We start from the raw sequence: 24,126 nt of genomic DNA on the forward strand, positions 1-24,126 counted from the left end.
CAGTACACAACATAAATCTGCAACATCTCTTGCAACTAAAGGGATGACAGTTTAGCATGAACATAACATTTGACAGTATACATTAAACTTAGCTTCCCATAAGAAGGGCTACTGACAGTCCCACTGGGTTCTTGCACAGTTCATTATTACTCCATTTAATTCTTTTTGCAGATATTTACACTTACCTTTAGAATTTGTATGAAATCTGTGTTATCTGTGCTTGTATGACATCTAATCTGTAGTCTTACTATTGCGGTTTCAAGAAGGGGAGCCAGCAATTGAGAGTCAAGAGGAACCATCCACTGAAATGGGAGAGGAGATTCCAGATGAGGAGCAGGGTGCGTAGGACACGAATGTGACTGAGCTGCAGTACCTGTAGCAGTTTATGGACAAGAGTGGTGCTGATTCTGGAGATTTTTTTTTCTTTTTCTAATCCAGAGGTTGCTTAAACTTAAACCCATTTAATCTTAAACATATGTGCATGTGAAGATTACTTCATAAAAGTCCACACATTTCTTACATTACATAAGTTTCCTTGCTTAACACAACACATAATGTAAAATAAAATATACTACTTATCCTTTGCCAAAAACAACATTTCTTATGCAAAGCAGTGTTCTGAGGGAATGTAGCACGTCCCATTCTGTCATAAATAACCATCCCACTACTATGTCAGCACATACAATCTGGAGTATGGGCAGAAGCCACTAATAACATGTGACAACAACTTCTTAATACAATCTTGAGCCGCTTACTGTTTTTTTTGTCTCTGCACCAAATTTTCCAATTCATAGATCTCTCCCCTATGATCCAGTAGTTTCACCGGTCTTAAAAGTTGAATTTGAAAGTAAATTTCTTGGTTTAAAGTCATGAGATGAAGAATTTTTGCTGAGCTAAAAGCCTCAAGTAATGTGGTTTCACTGAAATATTATGAAGCATAAACGCTATTGAAAACAGGATTAAGACTCCATAGAATCCCGGACTGGTGAATTTCTTCACCACTAATTCTTTGTGCAAATTATTACAGGAAATGACTGCTCGGTGTATGATGTGTTGCTTTTATGACTGTTTGGAACTAATGTTATATAGATAGTTGTGTTTGTTTATTGGCTTGGCTGCGCTCAGCTTTGCATTTATATTTTCTTGTGATTTGTTCTGTCTTCAGGTGGAAGTAATGTGGTACAACGAATACTTGACATATTGAAGTTTCTTTGGGTCCTCTTTCTTGCCATGTTAGATGGTCTCATAGACTGGCTGGGCACACTAACCAAGCAGTATGTGGACATGTCAACTGTGTTGTGGGTTGAGAGATACATTTTAACCCAAAAGTTGTCAAAAGTAAGTAAACTGTGACATTACAGTTCTATTTATATTGCACTCTTTAAAATCATACAGCCACCTGTAACTGGTAAACAGGAAGCTTATTAACTGAATTGTCATAATACAAATTTACCATAGAATTTGTTTCTTATACCTTTATTGTGTTGCCGTATATTAGCTTAAAGGATTACATTTGACCACATTTGCAGTACATCTAAGGCCACATTTACATCACAGTTGTGCCACCCGTGGCATGTATCCTTGGCAAACTGTCAAAATGGAATGCTGATGTATATGTGCATGGACAGGTATGAACCCCATTGACTTTTATGGCCTGAATATAGTCAGCTAGTGACTACGTTTGGGTAATTTCCCGAATGTATAGGTGTACATTTGGGCCATTAGTTAATAGGGCACCTGCATGTCTGTGCACATATACAGTGCCATCTTACTTCTACACTTTGCTAATGTACAGTTCACACAGATAGCACTACTGAGATGTGAGCACTTTTGACAAATTACTCGTGCAGTATAATTTTGTTAATTACATTCCTTTAAAATTAATCGCTTAAATGCTTCCATGGAGGTGCTGTCCTCCCTGTTGCTCCTAGCTGTGCAATAGGAGACAAAGCTTCCAGCTCCTTCTCCATAGCACCCCTTACTAGCACAAGACTCAGTGTAATGTGATTCTCTGATGCTGGGTCTTGTGCTGTGGGAAGTTCTGTCTCCTAATGCTTAGTTATGTGCGGCGGTGCCAAATTCAGACTTATCTAAGCAAAAAACAGAAAAGTGCACAAACTATTGGATGTGAACTTTAAACAAAGCAACTTTTCAGATTAACTTTAATAAAAAAAAGGTTTATAGTTTTGTGTCTACGACTTCCATATTGGCTTATGTGTCTCCATGGTAACAGACTACAAACGCACTTTGTGTAGTCTATTATTCCAGTTGTGAGGTTTAAGGTTGAGGTTTACACCTGGTGTTGTTAAAAAATACACATTGAAGTAAATGAGGTTAAAAATACAGACCTCAAAATGGTGGATGATTCCTCCAGGGGTCAAAAAATTAGATTGGTGATTTTATTATTTTATTACAGCAGAATATAGGGTTGCTATTTTTAATAGGAAGCCGCTGTGGCAAACTACCAGTTCACTATGTTTCTGATCTGTTGTAGGGTGAGGATGTGACTCGAAAGGATCTCTCTTCCCTCTATGAGACTGGGCAGGACAAGAAAGGACCTGGCACATCTTCTCTGCCCACTGGAACTACCTTTGATAAGGGAGTTGATTCACAGGCTAGCATGGGCTCAAGGTAAGTGTCTAAGTATGAAATTGGTTATAAATGGAGAAAGTTGGCCCTATGTTCATATTTGGCTTCATGTTCTTAGTGGCTGTGAGGAAGAGGAGGGCCTCAGCAGCATGGCAGACTGTACCGACATAATCACACCAGTCAGTACAGGGTACCACACGCGCACTAATAGTATGGAGATGGTCGGCTGGGAGGAGAGTCCATCAGATAAAGGTTCACTGGAAATCCAGCCAGCAAAACGTTCTCGTACTGCCAGCGAACTATTGTTCTGCAGGTAATCCTTGAGCAAGGATGCAGTCATTCCTGTGATATCTCTGTCAGGCTAACTTTATTAAGCACCTTGTGTTTTCAATCTTACACAACAGGCCACTCACTTCCCTTGAACTCTCGGACTCGCAAAATTTCTTCAGGTCACAGAGCCGGCCATTAAGACTTTTGTTTGCCCTCTACCACTTAGTGGCAGCACACTCTGAATTACTTTGCTACTTCATCATCATCCTCAACAACATGGTGAGCGCATCGCTCATCTCGCTCTTCCTTCCTGTTCTTGTTTTCTTGTGGGCCATGCTGTCCATACATCGGCCAAGCAAACGTTTTTGGATGACTGCTATTGTTTATACAGAGGTATGTCAGCAAACAGTTTTATTAGAAATGTATCATGTAATGGTGGTTTTATAATATTGCACATATATTCTGACTGTTAATCTCAGTTCTAAGTCTTCTGGCCTTGGGCCACATAGGTAGTTACATAATATATGCATAACTTTGCCTTATTAAAGCTGGCCATAAAGCTGGAATGTTTATATTTTGTTCAGTTTGTGGCCTTAATACAACCTTTGTTGTACTCTTCATTCTGCAGATAATGGTGGTGATTAAATACCTCTGTCAGTTTGGCTTTTTCCCATGGAATAGTGATACGGTGCTTTTGCGCTATGATGGGAAACCATTTTTCCCTCCCCGCATTCTTGGGTTGGAGAAGAGCGACTCCTACATCAAATACGATCTGATCCAACTTCTCACCCTTTTCTTTCATCGATCTCTGCTTATGGTAAGGCAGTTATGAACATCTATGATAAATTCCACACACCTAATGTACATATATGGTTATTGCCTGCTTCAGTCTATCCATCATATTTTGTTTCTTTCTCTCTAAAATTATGTTTCCTCCTTCTTTCAGAGCTATGGATTATGGGATCCTAAGGATTTAGAACCTGTAGAGAAGCCTCAGAAAGAAAAGGAGAGTGAGACTGAAATCCAGTTATCTGCAGATTCAGATCTCAAGGGAAGCACTAGCTCCTTATTACGTCGACGTAAGAGAGGAGACTCTCAGACAACTGAGACAGACAAAGGTGGGCAGCTGCATGGGATGGTCTTCATAGCAATGATTATAATGGTTTTCCAGTTGGCAGTTTGTGATTGCATTGGGTGTACTAAAAACCCATGCATATTAGAATGACCAATTTGCGTGTATGTGAAACTGAAAAGACAGAAAAATAAAGGAATGCGATCCTGGTGTATTATCCTAGATGACAAAATCTATGGAAAGGTGAAGTTCAGTTGTGCTCACCAAAGTTGGTTATGCTCAGAGCATAACATCTAATGTGGCGTGTTATATGAGCGGGTCAGCAGCCCTGGAGTACCCGATTCCCATGGGATGTCGCCATGCAGCTGTGGTCTTTAAAGGAGAGAAAAAATTCTCCAGTCCTGGTACTTCTCCCAATACAATGGTGTTCTTTATCTCCATCATTCATACATACAGTGGTAGCAACATTCAAAGCGTTTCTAGCTCGGACAGAGCTCTTTTGATGCACGTCTTGATAAAGAGCTCTGTCCAAGCTAGAAACGCGTTGAATGTTACTACCACTGTATGTATGAATGATGAAGACATAAAGAACACCATTTTATTGGGAGATGCGCCAGGACTGGAGAAGTTTTGTTTTACTTTAAAGACCAATTTGTGTGTATGTCATTGTTGCGATACTGACAACATGTGGACCACTATGGTTTGTATGGGTGTTTTATGCTGCTGTAAGTGTAAAGCTGTGTTCTGAAAATGAAATATATTATATCCAACAAAACCTTGTCTGAATGAAATGAATTTTATTTGGAAGTTCCTCATGTAAATATATCACTTGTGATAATAAGCAAGCTGGGTTCTGACATTAAACCAGTCTTTAATTTTACCCTAGATGCAGCAAAGGAGAAGCAACCAGATTCGGATAAGAAAAAAAAGAAGCCGGCAGCAGTGAGAATGAAGATGGTTGGGATGAAGGTTGAGAACTTCTTCATTCGCATGTAAGTGTTTTTTGTTTGTATTTTGCATTCTGTTTTGCTGGTTTATGAGATGGAATATAGAATGTGCACATGTATTTTCATATTATGCTGAATTTACTTATACTGCTTGTAGCAATTTGGCATTAAACTTTGCACTGAACAAAATATGAATGAATCTTTGAGACCCTATTCAGAGCATTAGGATAGTACTGGGAAAACATGGCTTCCTTGTATAAATCCATTGATATTACCAGCATAATACCTCGTAATGCCTAGTTTGTGAAATTTAAGATCATTGGGCTTAAAATCTCATTACATTACAGACATCAGCTGTGTAATCGTGTTTCTCTTATAGGGCACAGGGAGTGTACAAGCCAGTGAAAGCTTTTTTCCATGACATCCTTCATACAAAGTACCGTGCGGCCACTGATGTGTATGCTCTCATGTTCCTCGCTGATGTGGTGGATTTTGTCATCATAGTCTTCGGATTCTGGGCATTTGGAGTAAGTGACTACAAGTTTATTGTAATGACTACTTGTTTGTGAATGGTGATTTGGTAACTACAATCTTAACCTTCCTTCCCTCTAGAAACATTCAGCAGCTGCAGACATAACATCGTCACTTTCTGATGATCAGGTTCCTGAGGCCTTCCTTGTTATGCTTCTGATCCAATTCTCCACTATGGTGATAGATCGAGCTCTGTACCTCCGAAAAACAGTACTTGGAAAATTGATCTTTCAGGTGATACTGGTCATTGGTATTCATGTATGGATGTTTTTTATCCTACCAGCAGTTACGGAAAGGTGAGGAACCTCAATAAAAAGCACAAACAATGGCAGCAATATACCTTGTATTTAATGCAACTTTTTGATTAATTATATTTTGCCTACTCTCCAGAATGTTCAGTCAGAACACAGTGGCACAGCTGTGGTATTTTGTGAAATGCATCTACTTTGCCCTGTCTGCATATCAAATCCGCTGTGGATACCCAACCCGCATTCTAGGCAACTTCCTGACCAAGAAGTACAACCATGTAAACCTCTTCCTCTTTCAGGGGTGAGATTATTAAAGGTGTAAGATGTTGATCTTTTAGCTACTGAACTGATGCTTACTGGTGCTTTTAACAAATTGCAGATTCCGCCTGGTCCCATTCTTAGTGGAACTACGGGCTGTCATGGATTGGGTGTGGACGGATACCACCCTCTCTTTGTCCAACTGGATGTGTGTAGAGGACATTTATGCAAATATTTTCATTATAAAATGCAGTCGTGAAACTGAAAAGGTAGGAACCTTCAAAATCACATTGATCTATTAAAGCAAGTGTCCTTATTTAATATGTATTCCAGCTTTTTTTTTTTTTTTAAGGAACCCCTATCCTGTGGGACTCCCCTCGAGCTCTAAATTGGGACCCTGATTCTCCCCCTTGCATGGAGTGTGGGGTCAGCACGCATTCTCTATGGGGATGCCTGAGATACACAAGCGCTATACTATCCAGTGCATAGGGGACAAGTTTTTAAACAATGGAGTACCCATTTAAGCAAAACAACATATAGGCATCATAGAGGGGTGTAACTTGCTTGGGACACCCACCTTTTATGTGACAGATATATGGTTGGCCATGATGTGAATGGTTAGTATGTAATATTATATTTGCCATGCATTGGCCACTGCTAGGAGTTGGACCCATGAGCAGCTTATATTACTGAATCTATAGATAGCTGTATGTATGGTGTATTCAGAAGACGGGGTCCGCTTACCTCCCTCGGTCCCTGTCCCCTCTGAGTCCGTGTAGCTCTGCCCACTAGTGATGACATCATTAGGGCGAGAGCTACAGACAGGAGCCAGGCTGGTAAGGGTGTGAGGCTCTGTTCACATTGTACGTTTTATATAATGTGAACCGACCATTCTGGCAGTGTCCTCCCAGACAGGGAGACTCCAGCTGTTGCTTAACTATAACTCCCAGCATGCCCAGACAGCCAAAGGCTGTCTGGGCATGCTGGGAGTTGTAGTTTTGCAACAATTGGGGGCTCCCTGTTTGGCAAGACATTGCATTATAGGCGCTCTCCCCAGCGGACAGTGCCAAAAATGTCCTAACTAATTTTTTGTGTTTTCTTTATTCTTCTCGTTTCAGATCTGTGTATGCAGAGGATTACGGTGGATTCGGAGGACTACTGTGGATAAACTGGATAACTGGATTTTTTTTTCTTTTAATGAAATGGTTAACGAGGGCTGTGGGGGAGTGTTTTTTAAAATAAAATAATTTTTCCAATGTGTCGTTTATTTATTTTTTTTTATTATTGAATTTTCAGGCTTAGAAGAGGAAGCTGTCTAATAGACGGAATCCATTACTAAGCCAGGGCTTAGAGTTAGCCCCAAAAACAGCTAGCTCTAACCCTCAATTATTACCCCGGTACCCACTGCCACAGGGGTGCCGGGAAGAGCCGGTACCAACGTCAAAAATGGCGCTCCTGAGCCTAGGCGGTAACATGCTGGCGTTATTTAGGCTGAAGAGGCACAGTAATAATGGTCCTCGTCCACCCTGGTAATGTCAGGCTGTTGCTGCTTGGTTGGTATGTGCCTGAGAATAAAAATACTGGGAACCCTATGCGTATTTATTTATAAAAAAAAAAAAACGCATAGGGTTCCCCATATTTTTATTCTCAGCCAGATACCAACCAAGCAGCAACAGCCTGACATTACCAGGGTGGGCGAGGACCATTGTTACTGGCCCTCTTCAGCCTAAATAACGCCAGCATGTTACCGCCTAGGCTCAGGAGCGCCATTTTTGATGCTCCGGGCCTGTTGGTACTTGCTCTTCCCGGCACCTCTGTGGCAGTGGCTACTGGGGTAATTGGGGGTAAGCGCTAGCTGTTTTTGGGGCTAACGCTAAGCCTGGCTTAGTAATGGATTATAGCTTCCACTATTAAGCCTGAAAATTCAATAAAAAAAATAAAATAAAAGGTGACACATCGGAAATTTTTTTTTATTTTAAAAAACACTCCCCCACAGCCCTCTATAACCATTTTATTAAAAGGAAAAAAAAATCCAGTTAATCCGCAGTAGTCCTCTGAATCCACCGTAATCCTCTGCATACACAGATCTGAAAAGAGAACAAAAAATGAGTTACGACATTTTTGGCACTCTCCACCGGGCTGAGCGCCCATAATGCAATGTCTAACCAAACAGGGAGCCTCCAGTTGTTGCAAAACTACAACTCCCAGCATGCTGGGAGTTGTAGTTTGGCAACAGCTGGAGTCTCCCTGTCTGGGAAGACACTGCCAGATGGGTCTGTTCACATTTTACAAAATGTACAATGTGAACAGAGCCTCACACCCTTACCAGCCTGGCTCTTGTCTGAAGCTCCGCCCCCTAATGACATCACCACCAGGGGGCGGAGCTACACTGACCCAGCCAGGACTGGAGGGAAGTAAGCAGACTATATCTTGTGTATACAGCTATCTATAGATAGCTGTATATAGTGTATACTGCCCAAAGGGTTAACCGACACTGTCCTGCAGTGTAAGTTTACTCTTTCCTTGATAGGCTGGCGCATAGCACACAGCTCAGCAATGGGTTAAGTGAGCCAGCAATGTGTTTACTGTATACACATTGAGGGCTCAGTGTAATTTCTTGCTGGGCAGTAGATATAAGACATATATCTACTGCTCAGCATCAGCTGTTCTCCAGGCTCTGTCACTCCTGATACTTGCTGTGATCTTTCCCTCACTGCAGGTACTACTGCTCCCAACGCACACGAGTGTCACTCCTGACACCCTCTGTGCTCCTCCTGTATACTGTAAAGATGCGGGCGGCCGCTCTTCTATGGTCCCATGCACTGCCGTAGACATACACATATTCATATTTCCCACAGAGTTGTGATTGGCTGGAACCATCTGGCCAATCACAACTCTCTGCGGGAAATATGAATAGGTGTATATATACATCAGTGCAGGGGACCATAGAAGAGCGGCCGCCGCATCTATACATTATACAGGAGGATCACAACAGACCCGGGGCAATCTGTCAGTTAGTATAGGTACTACTACTCCCATCATGGAACAGTGTGTTCTGTGCTGGGAGTAGAAGTACTACCTAAAAATGTAAAAAACAGACACACACTACATTTTTATTATTGTCTGCTACATTTTTAGTGCCCTGCCCGACCACATAAATTGATCCCTGTTTAAAAATTATTAAAAATGTTGTTATAAAAAAGATAAATGTTGTTAATAGAGATGAGCGAACTTACAGTAAAATCGATTTGTCACAAACTTCTCGGCTCGGCAGTTGATGACTTTTCCTGCGTAAATTAGTTCAGCCTTCAGGCGCTCCGGTGGGCTGGAAAAGGTGGATACATTCCTAGGAAAGAGTCTCCTAGGACTGTATTCACCTTTTCCAGCCCACCGGAGCACCTGAAAGCTGATCTAATTTATGCAGGAAAAGTTATCAACTGCCGAGCCGAGAAGTTTGTGACGAATCAAATTTACTGTAAGTTCGCTCATCTCTAGTTGTTAACTACAATTTTTCCAACACTACTGTATCTTTTTTATAATTTTTTATAAGGCCATCACTACTGTATCTTTTTATAAAGAAAAAAAAGAATGAAAACCGCCTGCAAAAACGCCAAAGTCTCAACAAGAGGTCTTTTTTGAAAAACTGCCAAGGAGCCCAAAATAGCAGAAAAAATGCCAAACTGAAAAATGCCTAGTGAATATGGCATTTTGTAGTTCCCTATTGACTTGTAGTTCCCTATTTTTTTCACATAAAAAACGCCATGTGGCAGAATGGGCATTTTTATTGGCTTTTTTGTCCAAAAAATAAAACAAGTGGAAACCTAGCCTTACAGAAAAACATTTCTATCTGGGTGTGGTGTGTGTTCCTTGTTTTTTCTTTTCTTTAAATGAGTGTATTTAAATTGAGGAAGAAAAATGTGGAGTGAAATCCGAGTGCCACTTATCCAAAGTTAAACTGGAAAATGAGTGTCCTTTTTAAAGCAAAAGGCTTTGTTTACACTACGGAATTTCCGACTGGAATTCCGCTTAGGAATTTTGATTGGAAATTCCGGTGCAGAAGAATACCATTGCTGACAATGGGATTCCGCTTCACATTGCTCACTACAGAATTTCAGCGGTGGATGTTCCAATGCCAAAAGAATGGTCTTGTTCATTCCTTAGGCGGGATTTGCTCTGCAGACATTGCCTCTATGGTGATGACAATGTTCGCATGATCTAAGCGCCGACTGACTCAGACATGTCAAAAGTTAAAATCAGTTGGAGTCTCAGTGCTGAACCCCCCTCCTATCATTAGTTATAGTCAGGTGATGCTCTTCTCTTCCTGCCTTAGTGAGCTGTCTGACTGATTACAGGAGATGGGCTCTGTAATAGTAGATGGAGCCCATCTCCTGAACTGTGCACTGTGCCAAGGAGTGTAGCACACCTGGCTTTAACGAACGATTGGAGGGATTTTGGAGACCCCCCGCGATCTCCCTGCAGCACCCACATTCTATGCGGGGCTGCGTCTGGGGACGTGATATGAGAATTTTTTTTTTTATTGTTAGATGAGGGTAGAGTCATAATTTTCTGTCTACAAGTGTATAATTGGTGAAGGACCTGCTTGATAGAACTGGAATATACAGTATCTATCAGGTTAGCCTGGTTCACATCACGTTTTCCCCATACGGGATCGCATACGGCAGGGGGGAGCTAAAACCTTGCGCTCCCGTATGTCACCGTATGCGCTCCCATATGTAATTCATTTCAATGAGCCTGCCGGAGTGAAACGTTCGGTCCGGTCGGCTCATTTTTGCGCCGTATGCGCTTTTTCCCCGGACCTAAAGCCAACCACGGTTTGAGGTCCGGTTGTAAAAGCGCATACAGCGCAAAAATGAGCCGACCGGACTGAACGTTTCCCTCTGGTCGGCTCATTGAAATGAATGACACACGGGAGCGCATACGAAGGCATACGGGAGCGCGAGGTTTTAGCTCCCCCCTGCCGTATGCGCTCCCGTATATGGAAAACGTAGTGGGAACCAGCCTTATTGCTTGGGATTAAATGAAGTCATAGGTCTCACTGATAATATGCAAGTGTTAGATTAAGGTTTCCTCTGCTTCGAATACTTGAGGTGCGTTATTTAGTGACACAATATGGAGTTTTGTGCAGCTGTTAGTTTCAGAACCTTAGATTATTGAATTAAAAGGCATGTACTGTAAGCCATTGCAACCAGGAGTTTATAAAGCCACATATATTTAGCTGGTTAAAGGGGTCACTTATTGGCAGAGTGTTGGATGTCTGCCCCCTGCTGACCAGCTGTTTACCTCCCCTGCCGTTCATTGTATAGTGGGAAACTGGGTTAACTGCAGCTTCGGCCCCTGATTGGCCCGGGTGCTCAAATATGGCATTAATTAAAAGGTCCTACAAAAAAAAACCTTTAACAAGAATGAGGAAAAGATGGAAGGGAATAGGACTATAGACTCAGACTCCAGGAATTGTTTGTAGTCTGCAACCATGAAGAGACATCACACTTTTTTCCTTTACACGGAGAATAATCTAAACACTTCATAACCAAACTTTGTACCAGATTTGTAGTGAAGCATACTGTGACATCTAAAAGTTGTTGTCAATTTGTTTTCTCAGAAATACCCACAACCTAAAGGACAGAAGAAAAAGAAGATGGTGAAGTACGGCATGGGTGGTCTGATCATTGTTTTCCTCATCTGTATTATTTGGTTTCCCTTGCTCTTCATGTCTTTGGTGCGCTCTGTTGTGGGAGTTGTCAACCATCCTATTGATGTGACCGTAACCTTCAAGCTGGGAGGATATGAGGTATACATGCAGTCTTAAAGGATTTTCTGGCAATGAGACCTATTTTCAACTTATTTATACATAACTTACTCAACTTTAACAATGTAACTTAATTATCTTTCTCTGTGTGGTGGTTCTTCTGTAGGTGTTATAAGCAGGTTTATAGTCAAGAAGGGGTAGTGTGCGAGAGACAAAGCTTTTATAATTTGAGCTAGAAAGTCTGTTACATGATTTACACTACACAGGAAGTGGTGCAATGAAGACACACGGGCAGACAGTTTCCATTATGCATGATAGACCAGGTAGATAGACCTGTATCAGTGGATCAGCAGCAGGAGACAAGGCTGCTGCATCAGTGAATCAGCGGCAGGAGACAAGGCTGCTGCATCAGTGAATCAGCGGCAAGAGACCAGGCTGCATCAGTGAATCAGCGGCAGGAGACCAGGCTGCATCAGTGAATCAGCGGCAAGAGACCAGGCTGCATCAGTGAATCAGCGGCAAGAGACCAGGCTGCATCAGTGAATCAGCGGCAGGAGACCAGGCTGCATCATTGAATCAGCGGCAAGAGACCAGGCTGCATCAGTGAATCAGCGGCAGGAGACCAGGCTGCATCATTGAATCAGCGGCAAGAGACCAGGCTGCATCAGTGAATCAGCGGCAGGAGACCGGGCTGCATCAGTGAATCAGCGGCAGGAGACAAGGCTGCTGCATCAGTGAATCAGCGGCAGGAGACCAGGCTGCATCATTGAATCAGCAGCAGGAGACCAGGCTGCATCATTGAATCAGCGGCAAGAGACCAGACTGCATCAGTGAATCAGTGGCAGGAAAGGGGACCCTCCACTGCCAACTTAGCTTATTGTACTCCCACGATTATGTTGCGGGAATACAATAAGCTCCACCGATCGAACCAGCAACTTTCAACTTTAGTTTAGACGCCATGACCGCCACTGATCACAGCATCTAAAAGGTTAATGAAGGGCATTGGCGAGATGATCGCTGCCTGTCATTAGCAGTGAGTGTCTGGCTACTGACAGTAACCAACACTCACTGCTCTGAAGCGAGTGCAGCTCCTGCACTTGCTTCAAAGCCACTTAACACCCCAGGGTGTAGAGGTACACCCTGGTGCTTTAAGTCCTAGCTGGAAAGGGTGTACCTGTACGCCCAACATCCAGAAAGGTTTAAAAGGGTTATCCAGTATTAGAAAAACATAGCTGCTTTCTTATAAAAACAAATACCACAATGCAGATAGAGATATGGCCTATAAACCTTTATTAGGAAGACTTCAAGGCATAAATCAGAAAATCCCAAAACTTGAAAGGGTAGATCTATCAAGCTGTTTTACGCCATTTTGACACAGCAGAATATGTCAGAAATATTCCCCTCGGAAATTCCAGCAGCGTCCCATTGTTTTTAATGGGATTCTGCGGCACTGTGCACACGGTGGAATTTCCTTGGCAGAAACATATGCCGCCAAAAATCTGATTTAGATCTCCGCAGAAAAAACTAGAAATGTCAAGTACTTCTGCAGAATCAGCTCACTAGCGCACACTGTTTGTGGAATGTCCGCTGGATATTTTTCCATTCTGCAAAATTCTGCCATGTAAACATAGCCTTTATAGTAAAATATGGAAGTGCCTAAAATATAACTTTTTGTCTTTTTTTTTTTTTTTGTGATTTTTTTTAGACAATATTTATTAAAAGTTATATTTTAGGCACTTCCATATTTTATTATAAAGGCTATGTTTACATGGCAGAAATTTTGTTTAATGTCTGCCTGGAAAATATCCAGCGGACATTCCACAAACAGTGTGCGCTAGTGAGCTGATTCTGCAGAAGTACTTGAAATTTCTATTTTTTTCTACAAAGATCAAAATCAGATTTTTTGCGGCATTTGTTTCTGTCAAGAAAATTCCACCGTGTGCACAGTGCCGCAGAATCCCATTAAAAACAAGGGGACGCTGCTGGAATTTCCGAGGAGACTATTGCTGACATATTCTGCTGTGTCAAAATGGCCTAAGACAGCTTGATAGATTAAATATTGTTTAAAAAAAATCACAAAAAAAAACCCAAAAACACACACACTATTAGCAAGAACCTCCGAATGATATAAAACAGACTTAAGGTGGGCGAATATTGTTGCACCACCTCAATTAGTAACACATGTAGTCATATAAAATTAGAATACAGCACCAGCTGTATATAGGACAGTGTAGCTGGAACTTATACCATCACCCCTAGACTAATAAGCTCATGTGATATATACTCCCATACCACATGGTGAGTGTATAGTCCTGGGGGGTGGCATACTTGGATTTACCTCACTTGAAAATCCATAAGATAATCAGCTTTAACAGCAGAGAGGTAAAGCTCAAATTCACTTAAATAGGAACATGTTTTTATTTTTTATATTTGCAACTCCTTTGCAATGCTTGATACAGAAGTATCCCCACAAGAGTAAGGGGGTGGACCCTGAAATGTTGCGTGTTAACATCAAACATGGTATTATAATACTTTTTCTTCTTTTTTTTTTTTTTGTGCTTTTGTATGATGCATTTTATGAAAAATAAAAAGTATGTTCACTTGTTTTTATAGTGATTTTTTTTTAAACAATTTCTATTCAGTTATATTTTAGGCACTTAAATTTTTCTAAAAACAGCACAATTACTGTTTGTGTGTGTGTGTGTGTAATTACAGCTTGGCTTCATTCACTTCAATGGAACTGAGGTGCAGTACTACACAACAACTTAAGGACAAGAGTGACACTGTTTCTGGGAGAAAGCAGCAATGTTGGATTTTTCTAATCCTGGATAACCCCTTTTAAGAGGACCGGTGGCCAACCCCCAAAAAATGACATAGCGTTATCATTAAATAGCTTAGGGTGCCCTGATCACACACATTTTTACAGTTTCTTGATACACTTTCCCGTTCCTGAAATATGAGGCTTTATAGGTTATCCAAGAATTCAGTCAGAGGGGCGTGAACTTAATTCTAATAATGGGATTGAATATCAGATAATGGGTGGGATTATACAGTCAGGGAGCATGTATTAGGCATATATACCCCTTAATGTACAACATTCTCACATTCTGACTGTAAACCCCATCATCACCTGATATTCACTCCTATTATTAAAATTAAGTTCACACCCATCTGACTGATTTCCTGAAGGGTCCAACTATAATCCCTCATATCTCAGGAACAGGAGGGCATATCAAGAATCTGTAAAAAGGTGTGTGATCAAGGCAGCCTAAGATAGTTAATGCAATATTATTTTTGGGGGGCTGGCCACAGGTTTTCTTATTCCACCCAGATAATTTTGACATGTGCTTTACCTGTACGTCTTAATCCCTTAGTCACAGTGGTGTAATATATGTTACTTATAGTTGATCTTTTAAAGACTAATAAAGGTGAGGTTTTAGCGATTTATTTGATTGGTGATTCCCTGAATTGTCAGACAAACTATAAACCCGCATATTTCAGGAACTGAATAGTGAATTAGGAAACGGCAAAAAAAGGATTCAATTAGGGTATTTAACCTATTTAAGGACAGCAAAAAACTATTTTTTTGGGTAAGACACAGGTCCTCTTCAAGAGGCTAAAACAGATGTAAATGTAACCAATGGCAAATTTCTCTACACCCCTTATTTCCTTCAGTGAATCTTATTACTTATGAAGTACAGTAAAATGTATTTTCTGAACTCTCCACCAAATCCATTCTCTGTCTCTCCCTGCAGCCACTTTTTACCATGAGTGCTCAGCAACAATCCATTCAACCCTTTACTCCTCAGGAATATGAGAAGCTCACCAGTGAATTTGATAGGCAGCCGGTAAGCAGTCGATGCAGGCATGACATTTACTGTCTTATTTATGCTTTCTATCAGTATACCTGTAACAAGTGACCTCATCCTGTCTTCTCTCAGACTGCCATGCAGTTCATTACCCTGTACAGTTATGAGGACATAGTGACTGCACAAATAGAGGGGAACTCTGGCTCTGTATGGGGGATAAGTCCACCAAGCAGAGAGCAGATGAGGAAGGAACTCAAGAACGGATCGTCTGCTATTACACTTAGATTTACCTGGGACTTCCAGAGGTAAGACATCTTTATGGACAGGTTTCAATAAAGACACTCAAATAATCTTTGCAGGAAATATATATATATATATCTATCTATCTATCTATCTATCTATCTATCTATATATATATATATATATATAAATAATCTCGTGAGCAATGTACTAGGGCTAAGCTTCTATTTGCCACTGTTGCAAAAATGGCCACTGTCATTGAATATAAAAAGCAAGTATCTGTAAGTAAAACGAACTATTGCCAAACTTCAGATGTTGCAGTTCTATTCTTAAAGGGGTTATCCAGGAAAAAACTTTTTTTATATATCAACTGGCTCCAGAAAGTTAAACAGATTTGTAAATTACTTCTATTAAAAAAATCTTAATCCTTTGAGTACTTATGAGCTTCTGAAGTTAAGGTTGTTCTTTTCTGTCTAAGTCCTCTCTGATGACACGTGTCTCGGGAACCGCCCAGTTTAGAAGAGGTTTGCTATGGGAATTTGCTTCTAAACTGGGCGGTTCCCGAGACACGTGTCATCAGAGAGCACTTAGACAGAAAAGAACAACCTTAACTTCGGAAGCTCATAAGTACTGAAAGGATTAAGATTTTTTAATAGAAGTAATTTACAAATCTGTTTAACTTTCTGGAGCCAGTTGAGATATATATATATAAATTTTTTTTTCCTGGAATACCCCTTTAAGGCTATATACACAGCCCAATGGGGTTGTCCTGTAAAATCTATTATTTTCCTATTGTCCCCAGCTTGCCTATTAAAATAACAAATGCCTTTTCTCACATTTCTCTGCTTCTTTGTAGCTCTGGTATTGGGGGGTCCCATCTGCGCCTGGTGACACTGCTTTCCCTCGGGCTGCAGAGCGTAGCGTCTACAGCTGGGGAAGTGACGGTGCCGCTCACCAATCACTGGCTGAAGCAGGACACCACTGCGGCCAGGGATTGACTGTGCGGAACTGTGACATCTGGCTCTAGGAACGCAGCCTGTCAGTGGAGACGGGGCACCTTGATACCAAGCTATGAGGGAGCAGAGAAAGGTAAATTAGTGCTTGCTGTTTTATTAGGCAGCTGGGGAAATTACAAAATACATTTTACCGGACAACCACTTTTAATGCAAATCACATGAATTTTAGGATCAATACTGATATTAGGAGATTAAAACAACCTTTCCCTATAAACTAACTTGACCATATTTAAGCATCAAATGGTGAATCCAGTGAAAATTCTGTTTATTTCAGGGACTTGGCAAAAGGAGGCACTGTTGAGCACACATCAGAAAAACATACTAAGGACTTGGAGCCAGGAAGTGAGGAGCGCATGCAGCTGGCGGAACTCTTAGAAGGCACGCGAGATAAGGCAGTGTAAGTAGCGCGCTCTTACTTAGGAAAGTGAATACACAATGTTTATAGACACTGCTATAGCGTATACACTTCTCTGTCTGCAGATCTGTCCCACACTTGTTTCCAAAATATTTGCGAGCCCCCAATGGACCAGAGGCAAATCCTGTGAAACAGCTGCAGCCAGGTATGAGAATTTAATCATTTAGACTTTTGCAACTAGTCTAGATACAAATCCTTATCTCATTGATTGTGGGACACAGAAGACTGTAGGGAGTGTTCGCTCCTCCCACACAGCTATAGATCTCCTGCAGACACGGAGCTAATCAACTTGTACTTAAAGAGCTGGAGAAGAAGCACCAAAAACAGGAGGAGCCCAAGCAGAGAACACATGGAGATAAAGAACCAGCAACAAAAAAGAGGAAAATGACTGCATGGGTCCTGTATTACCCCAATGAACAAACGAGAATTATTATTTTTTTGTTCTTTCAATTTTCTCACGTGTCAATGGTGGACACAAGTGTAAATGTCGAAAAGCAGTCCTCGCAGGACTCCAAACCCCCCAGTCATGAGATCCACACTGCAGAAGATCGTGCCTAGACAAACAACAACAACATATGATGCCAGGCATGTGATGACTAAGAACCATGCCCTATCCTCCCTGATTTTCCTTAGAACTCTGGAAAAGAGACTGATTGGTAGAAAAGGTGTAAAGAAGACCCCTTCTCCAAGATAGGGCATCTACTTCTAAGGGATGGCCCCCTAGACAAAGGAAATAAAACCTGTCCACCTTTCTGTTCCTTCTCGTGGCAAATAGATCTGTATTTAGGTGATGCCATAGGCTGCATATTTGGCAAAATCCTGACCAGGAGAAGCCTTATTTGACCTGGTTCAGCTTATTATACCTGCTCAGAATCCTCCCTTAAATTATCTGTCCCTTTGACATGAAGGGCTGTCAGTGAGCGGATATAGATTTCTGAAAACCTGAAGTTAAAGGGGGTACTCCGGTGAAAAACTTTATTTTTATTTATTTTTTAAATCAACTGGTGCCAGAAAGTTAAAGAGATTTGTAAATTACTTCTATTAAAAAATCTTAATTCTTCCAGTACTTATTAGCTACTGAATACTACAGAGGAAATTATTTTCTTTTTGGAACACAGAGCTCTCTGCTGAATCACAAGCACAGTGCTCTCTGCTGACATCTCTGTCCATTTTAAGAACTGTCCAGAGTAGGAGAAAATCCCCATAGCAAACATATTCTGCTCTGGACAGTACCTAAAATAGACAGAGATGTCAGCAGAGAGCACTGTGCTCGTGATGTCAGAAGTGAGCTCTGTGTTCCAAAAAGAAAAGAATTTCCTCTGTAATATTCAGCAGCTAATAAGTACCGGAAGGATTAAAATTTTTTTTATAGAAGTAATTTACAAATCTGTTAAATCAACTGGTGCCAGAAAAAAAAAAAAAGTTTTTCACTGGAGTACCCCTTTAAAGTGGTCTGTTCTCATGAGCTTCTGTGCACTTGTGTCCCCCCTAGTGTTTAATATAGGTTAATGCTGAGGTGTTGCCTGACAGTATTCTCACATAGTTTCCTTTGATGACCTGGACTTGGCTATCAGAAGAAATATTGCTTTGAGCTCCTTTAAATTTTAAGAGTCCCTGGTCTCTTCCTGACTGCAAACTCCCTGAAATAAGAGAATCTGCAACTGCTCCTCACCCCAGGTACTTTCATCTGAATAAAATTTTACCCTAAAGCACCCAAGAATGGTACTGGATCCAATGTATAGCCGGGAAACATCTAGGCATAAGACCCAAAAGTGACATGACTCTCACTAACAATGTTGAACCCTGATCCATCAGTTACTTGATTTTAAAGAGGTTCTCCGATGCTTAGACATCTCATCCCCTATCCAAAGGATAGGGGATAAGATGCCTGATCGCGGGAGTCCCGCAGCTGGGGACCACTGGGATCATGCACGCGGCACCTCGTTTGTAATCAGTCCCCGGAGCGTGTTCGCTCTGGGTCTGATTACCGGCAACCACAGGCCTCCGCCCCCGTGTGATGTCACGCTCCGCCCCTCAATGCAAGCCTACGGGAGGGGGCATGATAGCTGTCACGCCCCCTCCCATAGGCTTGCATTGAGGGGCGGAGCGTGATGTCAAACGCCGCCGGCCCTGTGGTCGCCGGTAATCAGACTCGGAGCGAACACGCTCCGGGGACTGATTATAAACGGGGGGCCGCGTGCAAGATCACGGGGGTCCCCAGCGGCGGGACTCCCGCGATCAGGCATCTTATCCATCTGTCTGAGTCGTCTGCCTTAGATATTTCCTGAACCCCACCTGTAGAGGCTGTGGTTGTCCAAGTTCTTGATCTTTAGACCATGCTTTAATGTGGTCATAATAAATACTGTCCCTCTTTCACCCACTATTCGTGGGTGAAAAGGGACAAGCTACCTCCAATTGGAAGGTTCTTTTGGCCTGGACTGCTGTGGAACATCTTCCTCTCGGAGGCTTTTCCAGGGAGGACCCAAATATAACATTTTCCCTCACTGGGGACTGCACCTAACATAGATTATGTTACACCTTTATTGCAGAAGGACTATAATGTCTATGCAAAAAATGTGGTGTTTTTTGTAATGCATTTCATAAGAAAAAAAAGTTTGTTTCAAGAAATAATGGTACATGATTGTTCGAATATGCTCATGAAAAATGAGAGAGTCCCATATTGGAGCACCTAAATAGGTAACTCTTCGAAATGTATTGTTATAAATATGTCTCAAGGTTGGCAGCTTTGGTGAGGGTAGAAAAGGAGGATAGCAATTGTTTCCTGGGAGTACCATCCCTAATGTGAGTCACTGTCACAGCCATACATTTAGGGAAACTAGCCACCAAGATTGTTACAATAACCGGTCTAAATGCAGGAGCAGATGCCTTTTTATTAAAAAAGACTTCTGGAAGGCCACCTTTTGAGATCTTAGCCACAGGGGGGGGGGCCTCTATCATTTTCCCCAAATGAATATTTACGTATATCTAGGGACGACAAAAAAAAATCCTGTCCGGATTAGCCCCCCCCCCCCCTTCCACACCAATTTAGCATGTGGATGGGCCACACTGGGCAAAGAGACAGGGGACTGTGGTACAGCCCAGGGAAGTGGGGAACAGCCAAGCTTATTGCTGCAATCCCAGACAGGGTGCAGAGGGAATGCAGAGGCCCAGGAGCCATGGCATACAGAGATGCTGTCATACGACCGGTAAGGGGGGGGGGTATTAGAGACACCAAGCTTAACAGTGCCAACCCAAGGAGATTTGGGCCATAGAGAAGCCTGTGAGACCTGTAGGCAAAGAGCCAGGAGCCCACAATCCCTTCTTCGTCCAATAGATCCTGCAGTGCTGGGAAACTACCTCTTTTTTTCCAAAGAACAAGGGAAATAGAAGTGGGAGGGGCAGTCTCTCTAGGTGTGCAGTCATAGGGCGAGTGGGAAAATGCAGAGGCAACCTCAAACGCCAGCGCAATCAAGGTTAAGCCTGCAGCTAATGCATAAAGGGCAAAAAGGGAGATCAACCACCAAGCCGGCCAAACCTGTTTCCATTGAGAAAATGGACCCCAGTGATTACATGGTCAACCAATTGACAGACAGTCCAGCCTTAGACCAAGGTAAAAGGTCAGCAGGGAGGGGACCCATAAAAGGGGAGTAAAGCAAGATACAAATGTGGTCTCTCAATGTGGAATTCCTCTAATAGGTCTATGTAGGCAGAAAACATTGAAAGTCGTGATTATAGCTAGGTGGGGCCTGAGCCAAGGATGGTATGGCCAAAGGCATGGGAAGCAGTAACCACATGGAAAATTAAAGGAGAACTCCATTAAAAATGAAATGACCTTTTATATAGCTGCACATGTTAAAAAGTTATATAACTTTGCAATGTGTGTAATTTTACTGAGCACATAGCTTTGCAAAGTGACCTGTGATCTACACCCAGCGATGTCACAACCCCTTCCCTTCAGCTCTCAGAGAGCACTCCAGTGTGTGATAGGCTGTGATTGGCTGATCCCTCCCTCAAAGTCAGGGGCATAACTGTAGGGGGGGTGCAGAGGTAGCAGTAGCATCAGTTCTGGTGCCTAAGGGGGTCCCAAGGCACATCAGCCCCATAAGAGACTATTATTATAAATGGCACATGGAGCCCTGTTGCAGGTTTCGCTTTGGGGCTCAGAAGCTTTTAGTTGCGGCTCTGATTAAAGTGTATAATGCTATTTGATTTGATCTGAAAATGTGACAGATTTGCTTGGCCTTCAGGCAATGAGGTTTTTTTTTTTGGTAAGGGGTCTAGGGCGGCACTGAAAGTAATAAACACTGTGGTGGTTCTCTTCTTTTGAGGTTCATGTGTCATTTTATGTGGACAGAAACTGGCTGCTTAGAACAGTGATTATCTTAGGAAGCAGTCCCTGCCCATAGATAACATCACAGAAACCAGGAGGTAGAGGACCCCACTGCAGCCCGAGCCACTTGTCAAAATGTTAATTAAATCTGCCCCTATTTCTGTGAATGATGAGCTTGATGTTCAGCTACTGAGCTTCCAAACTGATTTACTAAAACTGTCTGAGGCTGAATTCGCATTAAAATTCTGCATGTGTTTGCGGATTTCGTGTGGAATCCGTACAAAATTTGACTTTAGCCATGAATAAAAGCACTTTTTTTGTACTGTATATTCATGCTGAAAATCTGCTTATGATTTAAGATGCAGAATTCTAGCCAAATTAATGCGAATGTGGAATTGACTCCTCTATGCCATGTGATCATAACCAATAGTCTAAGATTGTGTCATATGTATTACTTTTCATGCAGTTTGATACATTTTGTGCACCTTTAGACTAGGGATCGACCGATATAGTTTTTTTAGGGCCGATACTGATAATCGGTGGAGGTTAGGGCCGATAGCCGATAACTTGTACCGATATTCCGGTATGAGTTATCGGCTATTTATCCCCCCGCGACTCCGCTGCAGATCATTGATTTAAAGCAGGCGCTTTAAATCAATACACTGCAGTGGCTTTTGCGGTGCCATAGACCCCCGCCGCCACCCGCTACTCTCCCCCTGCCTGTCCTGGGGGTCCTGAGTCCTATGACCGCCCCCCCGGCGCACCACACCGCCCCCATTGCCTCCCCCATCCCCGGTTTTATAATTACCTGTTCCCGGGGTCCACTCTACATCTGGCTCCGGTGGTGTCCTCCTGAACTGTCACTGTGCGCACTGACTGACAGCACGTCGCGCACGTCACGTCACTCGTCATTGCGCACAGCGTAACGCAGGACAGAGCAGGAGCAAGAAGTAGCGTGGGCCCCGGGAACAGGTAATTATAAAATCGGGGATGGGGGAGGCAATGGGTTCGGGGCGGTCGCGGTGCGGCAGGTCGGGGGGCATGGCATTATCGGCAAGGTAATTGCCGATACCGATAATGCCCAAAATCGTGATTATCGGCCATACCGATAATCGGTCGATCCCTACTTTAGACTCTGTTTAACTTGAAACCTCCATTTAGTTGGCTTATTTTGAAATGTAAGGCACAAAAACCCAAACCTTACAGAGTACACCCAAATTTGTCAATATACATGCACCAGTTTTCTTTTTTACGGTTATTGCATTTGTAAATGTTTACTGCTTTGTGCAATCTCATATGCTCAGTAGTCCTCTATTGTAAATCCAATTATTTTCTTTGCTCAGATGAGGAGGAAAGTTACCTCAATGTTACGGTGCATTTGAATCGTCAGCGAATAAGTGATGGCAACTTCAGCAGCAGCTTTGTGGAGTGGTGGGTGATTAATCTGGAAGACTGCAAGAAAGACTGCAACATCCTCCCAATGGTTATATTCAATGACAAAGTCAGTCCCCCAAGCTTGGGCTTCCTAGCTGGATATGGGTAAGTGCATAGCAGCCTAAGGGTACATTAACACAGGCAGATGTGTAGCAAGTTTTCTGCTGCGGGTTGAAGCCGGTGAGGTGTTCAGCAGTCAATGGGGATGCTACACACCTGCCCCAGTGAACCTACCTTAAAAATGGAAAGTAAGGCAATATGAATAAGCCAACTGGACCGCCCTGTAGTGGCTTCACCTCTTTTGAGTTGTCCTGGCCATAATATTGGTGAAATGGTAGATTCTGGGTTTTTATGGTTTTGTGGCTTTTTTTTTGTTAGTTTTATTAAAACAAGCACACATTCACCATAAAAGAATCACCCCTTTTCCCTGCTCCTCTGCTTAAACAAGCCCCCCCCTCCCCAATCCCACAGGCCCTCAACTAAACAAGCATCTTCTCACTGCACAGCCTTTTTCCTGTATATAAGGGCTCGTCGTTCACTGGAAGCAGAAACTTGCATAGAGAAACGCTGTACCACTTCAGTTGTCCTCTCTAGCTAGAGACAGAATGCCTCTGGCATTTAGGAGGGAGCATTTTCACCAGGAGAGACCCCTTGTGGCCAACATTTTTTTTTTTTTTTTTTTTAACAGAACCACATTGTTTATTGCAATATAACTGCTACCTTCTCATCACTATTTGTTCCTCTGTGGAAAAAATAAATACAATTTCTGAAGCTCAAAACAGCTTCAATCGTATCTGTGCACAGACAGACATTGAGGCCATTCACTCCTATGACCTGCACAGACCGGATTGTAGTTAGCTAGTGACACGTGTTCAGGTCATTTTCGAGTGTATCTAAGCATGTATTGCAACAGACCACAATTTTTATTTGGATATACTTGGAAAATTACCCGAACATTGTTAGTAGCTGACTACAATCAGGTCCGTGCGAATCATAGGAGTGATTGGTGTCAGTATTTCTAAAAGCTAAAATTGTCCGCAGTCATATCTGCAGATAGACACTGTGTCACAGAGGAACAAATCGTGTTGTGAACGTGGCCTAAGCATATTAACAGTGACCATTTTAAGTATATATATATATATATATATATATATTATATTATAGTTTTTTTTCATGCCCATACCATACATGCAAAGTCAA

The 24,126-nt window shown here is 42.2% G+C and overlaps 1 protein-coding gene across 6 annotated transcripts in view; it reads left to right on the forward strand.

Moving 5' to 3' along the window:
- The window catches only part of PIEZO1 (piezo type mechanosensitive ion channel component 1), a 279,916-nt gene that overhangs the window by 255,311 nt on the left and 479 nt on the right, over positions 1-24,126 (forward strand). For 4 of the 6 annotated variants that reach the window (XM_056526058.1, XM_056526056.1, XM_056526057.1 and 1 more), the window contains 18 exons: positions 264-338; positions 1,166-1,338; positions 2,495-2,631; positions 2,708-2,902; positions 2,994-3,252; positions 3,488-3,676; positions 3,806-3,977; positions 4,818-4,923; positions 5,258-5,405; positions 5,491-5,705; positions 5,800-5,958; positions 6,037-6,184; positions 11,536-11,724; positions 15,438-15,530; positions 15,624-15,796; positions 17,022-17,144; positions 17,228-17,307; positions 22,836-23,031. In XM_056526058.1, the coding sequence (XP_056382033.1) occupies positions 264-338; positions 1,166-1,338; positions 2,495-2,631; positions 2,708-2,902; positions 2,994-3,252; positions 3,488-3,676; positions 3,806-3,977; positions 4,818-4,923; positions 5,258-5,405; positions 5,491-5,705; positions 5,800-5,958; positions 6,037-6,184; positions 11,536-11,724; positions 15,438-15,530; positions 15,624-15,796; positions 17,022-17,144; positions 17,228-17,307; positions 22,836-23,031 (2,830 nt within the window). Of the gene's footprint in view, positions 1-263; positions 339-1,165; positions 1,339-2,494; positions 2,632-2,707; positions 2,903-2,993; positions 3,253-3,487; positions 3,677-3,805; positions 3,978-4,817; positions 4,924-5,257; positions 5,406-5,490; positions 5,706-5,799; positions 5,959-6,036; positions 6,185-11,535; positions 11,725-15,437; positions 15,531-15,623; positions 15,797-17,021; positions 17,145-17,227; positions 17,308-17,383; positions 17,566-17,612; positions 18,153-22,835; positions 23,032-24,126 lie in introns of those variants that run through there. The other 2 variants (XM_056526060.1, XM_056526061.1) reach the window with 2 other exon arrangements.

This window comes from Hyla sarda, chromosome 6 (genome assembly GCF_029499605.1).
Source record: "Hyla sarda isolate aHylSar1 chromosome 6, aHylSar1.hap1, whole genome shotgun sequence".
Classification (NCBI taxonomy): Eukaryota; Metazoa; Chordata; class Amphibia; order Anura; family Hylidae; genus Hyla; species Hyla sarda.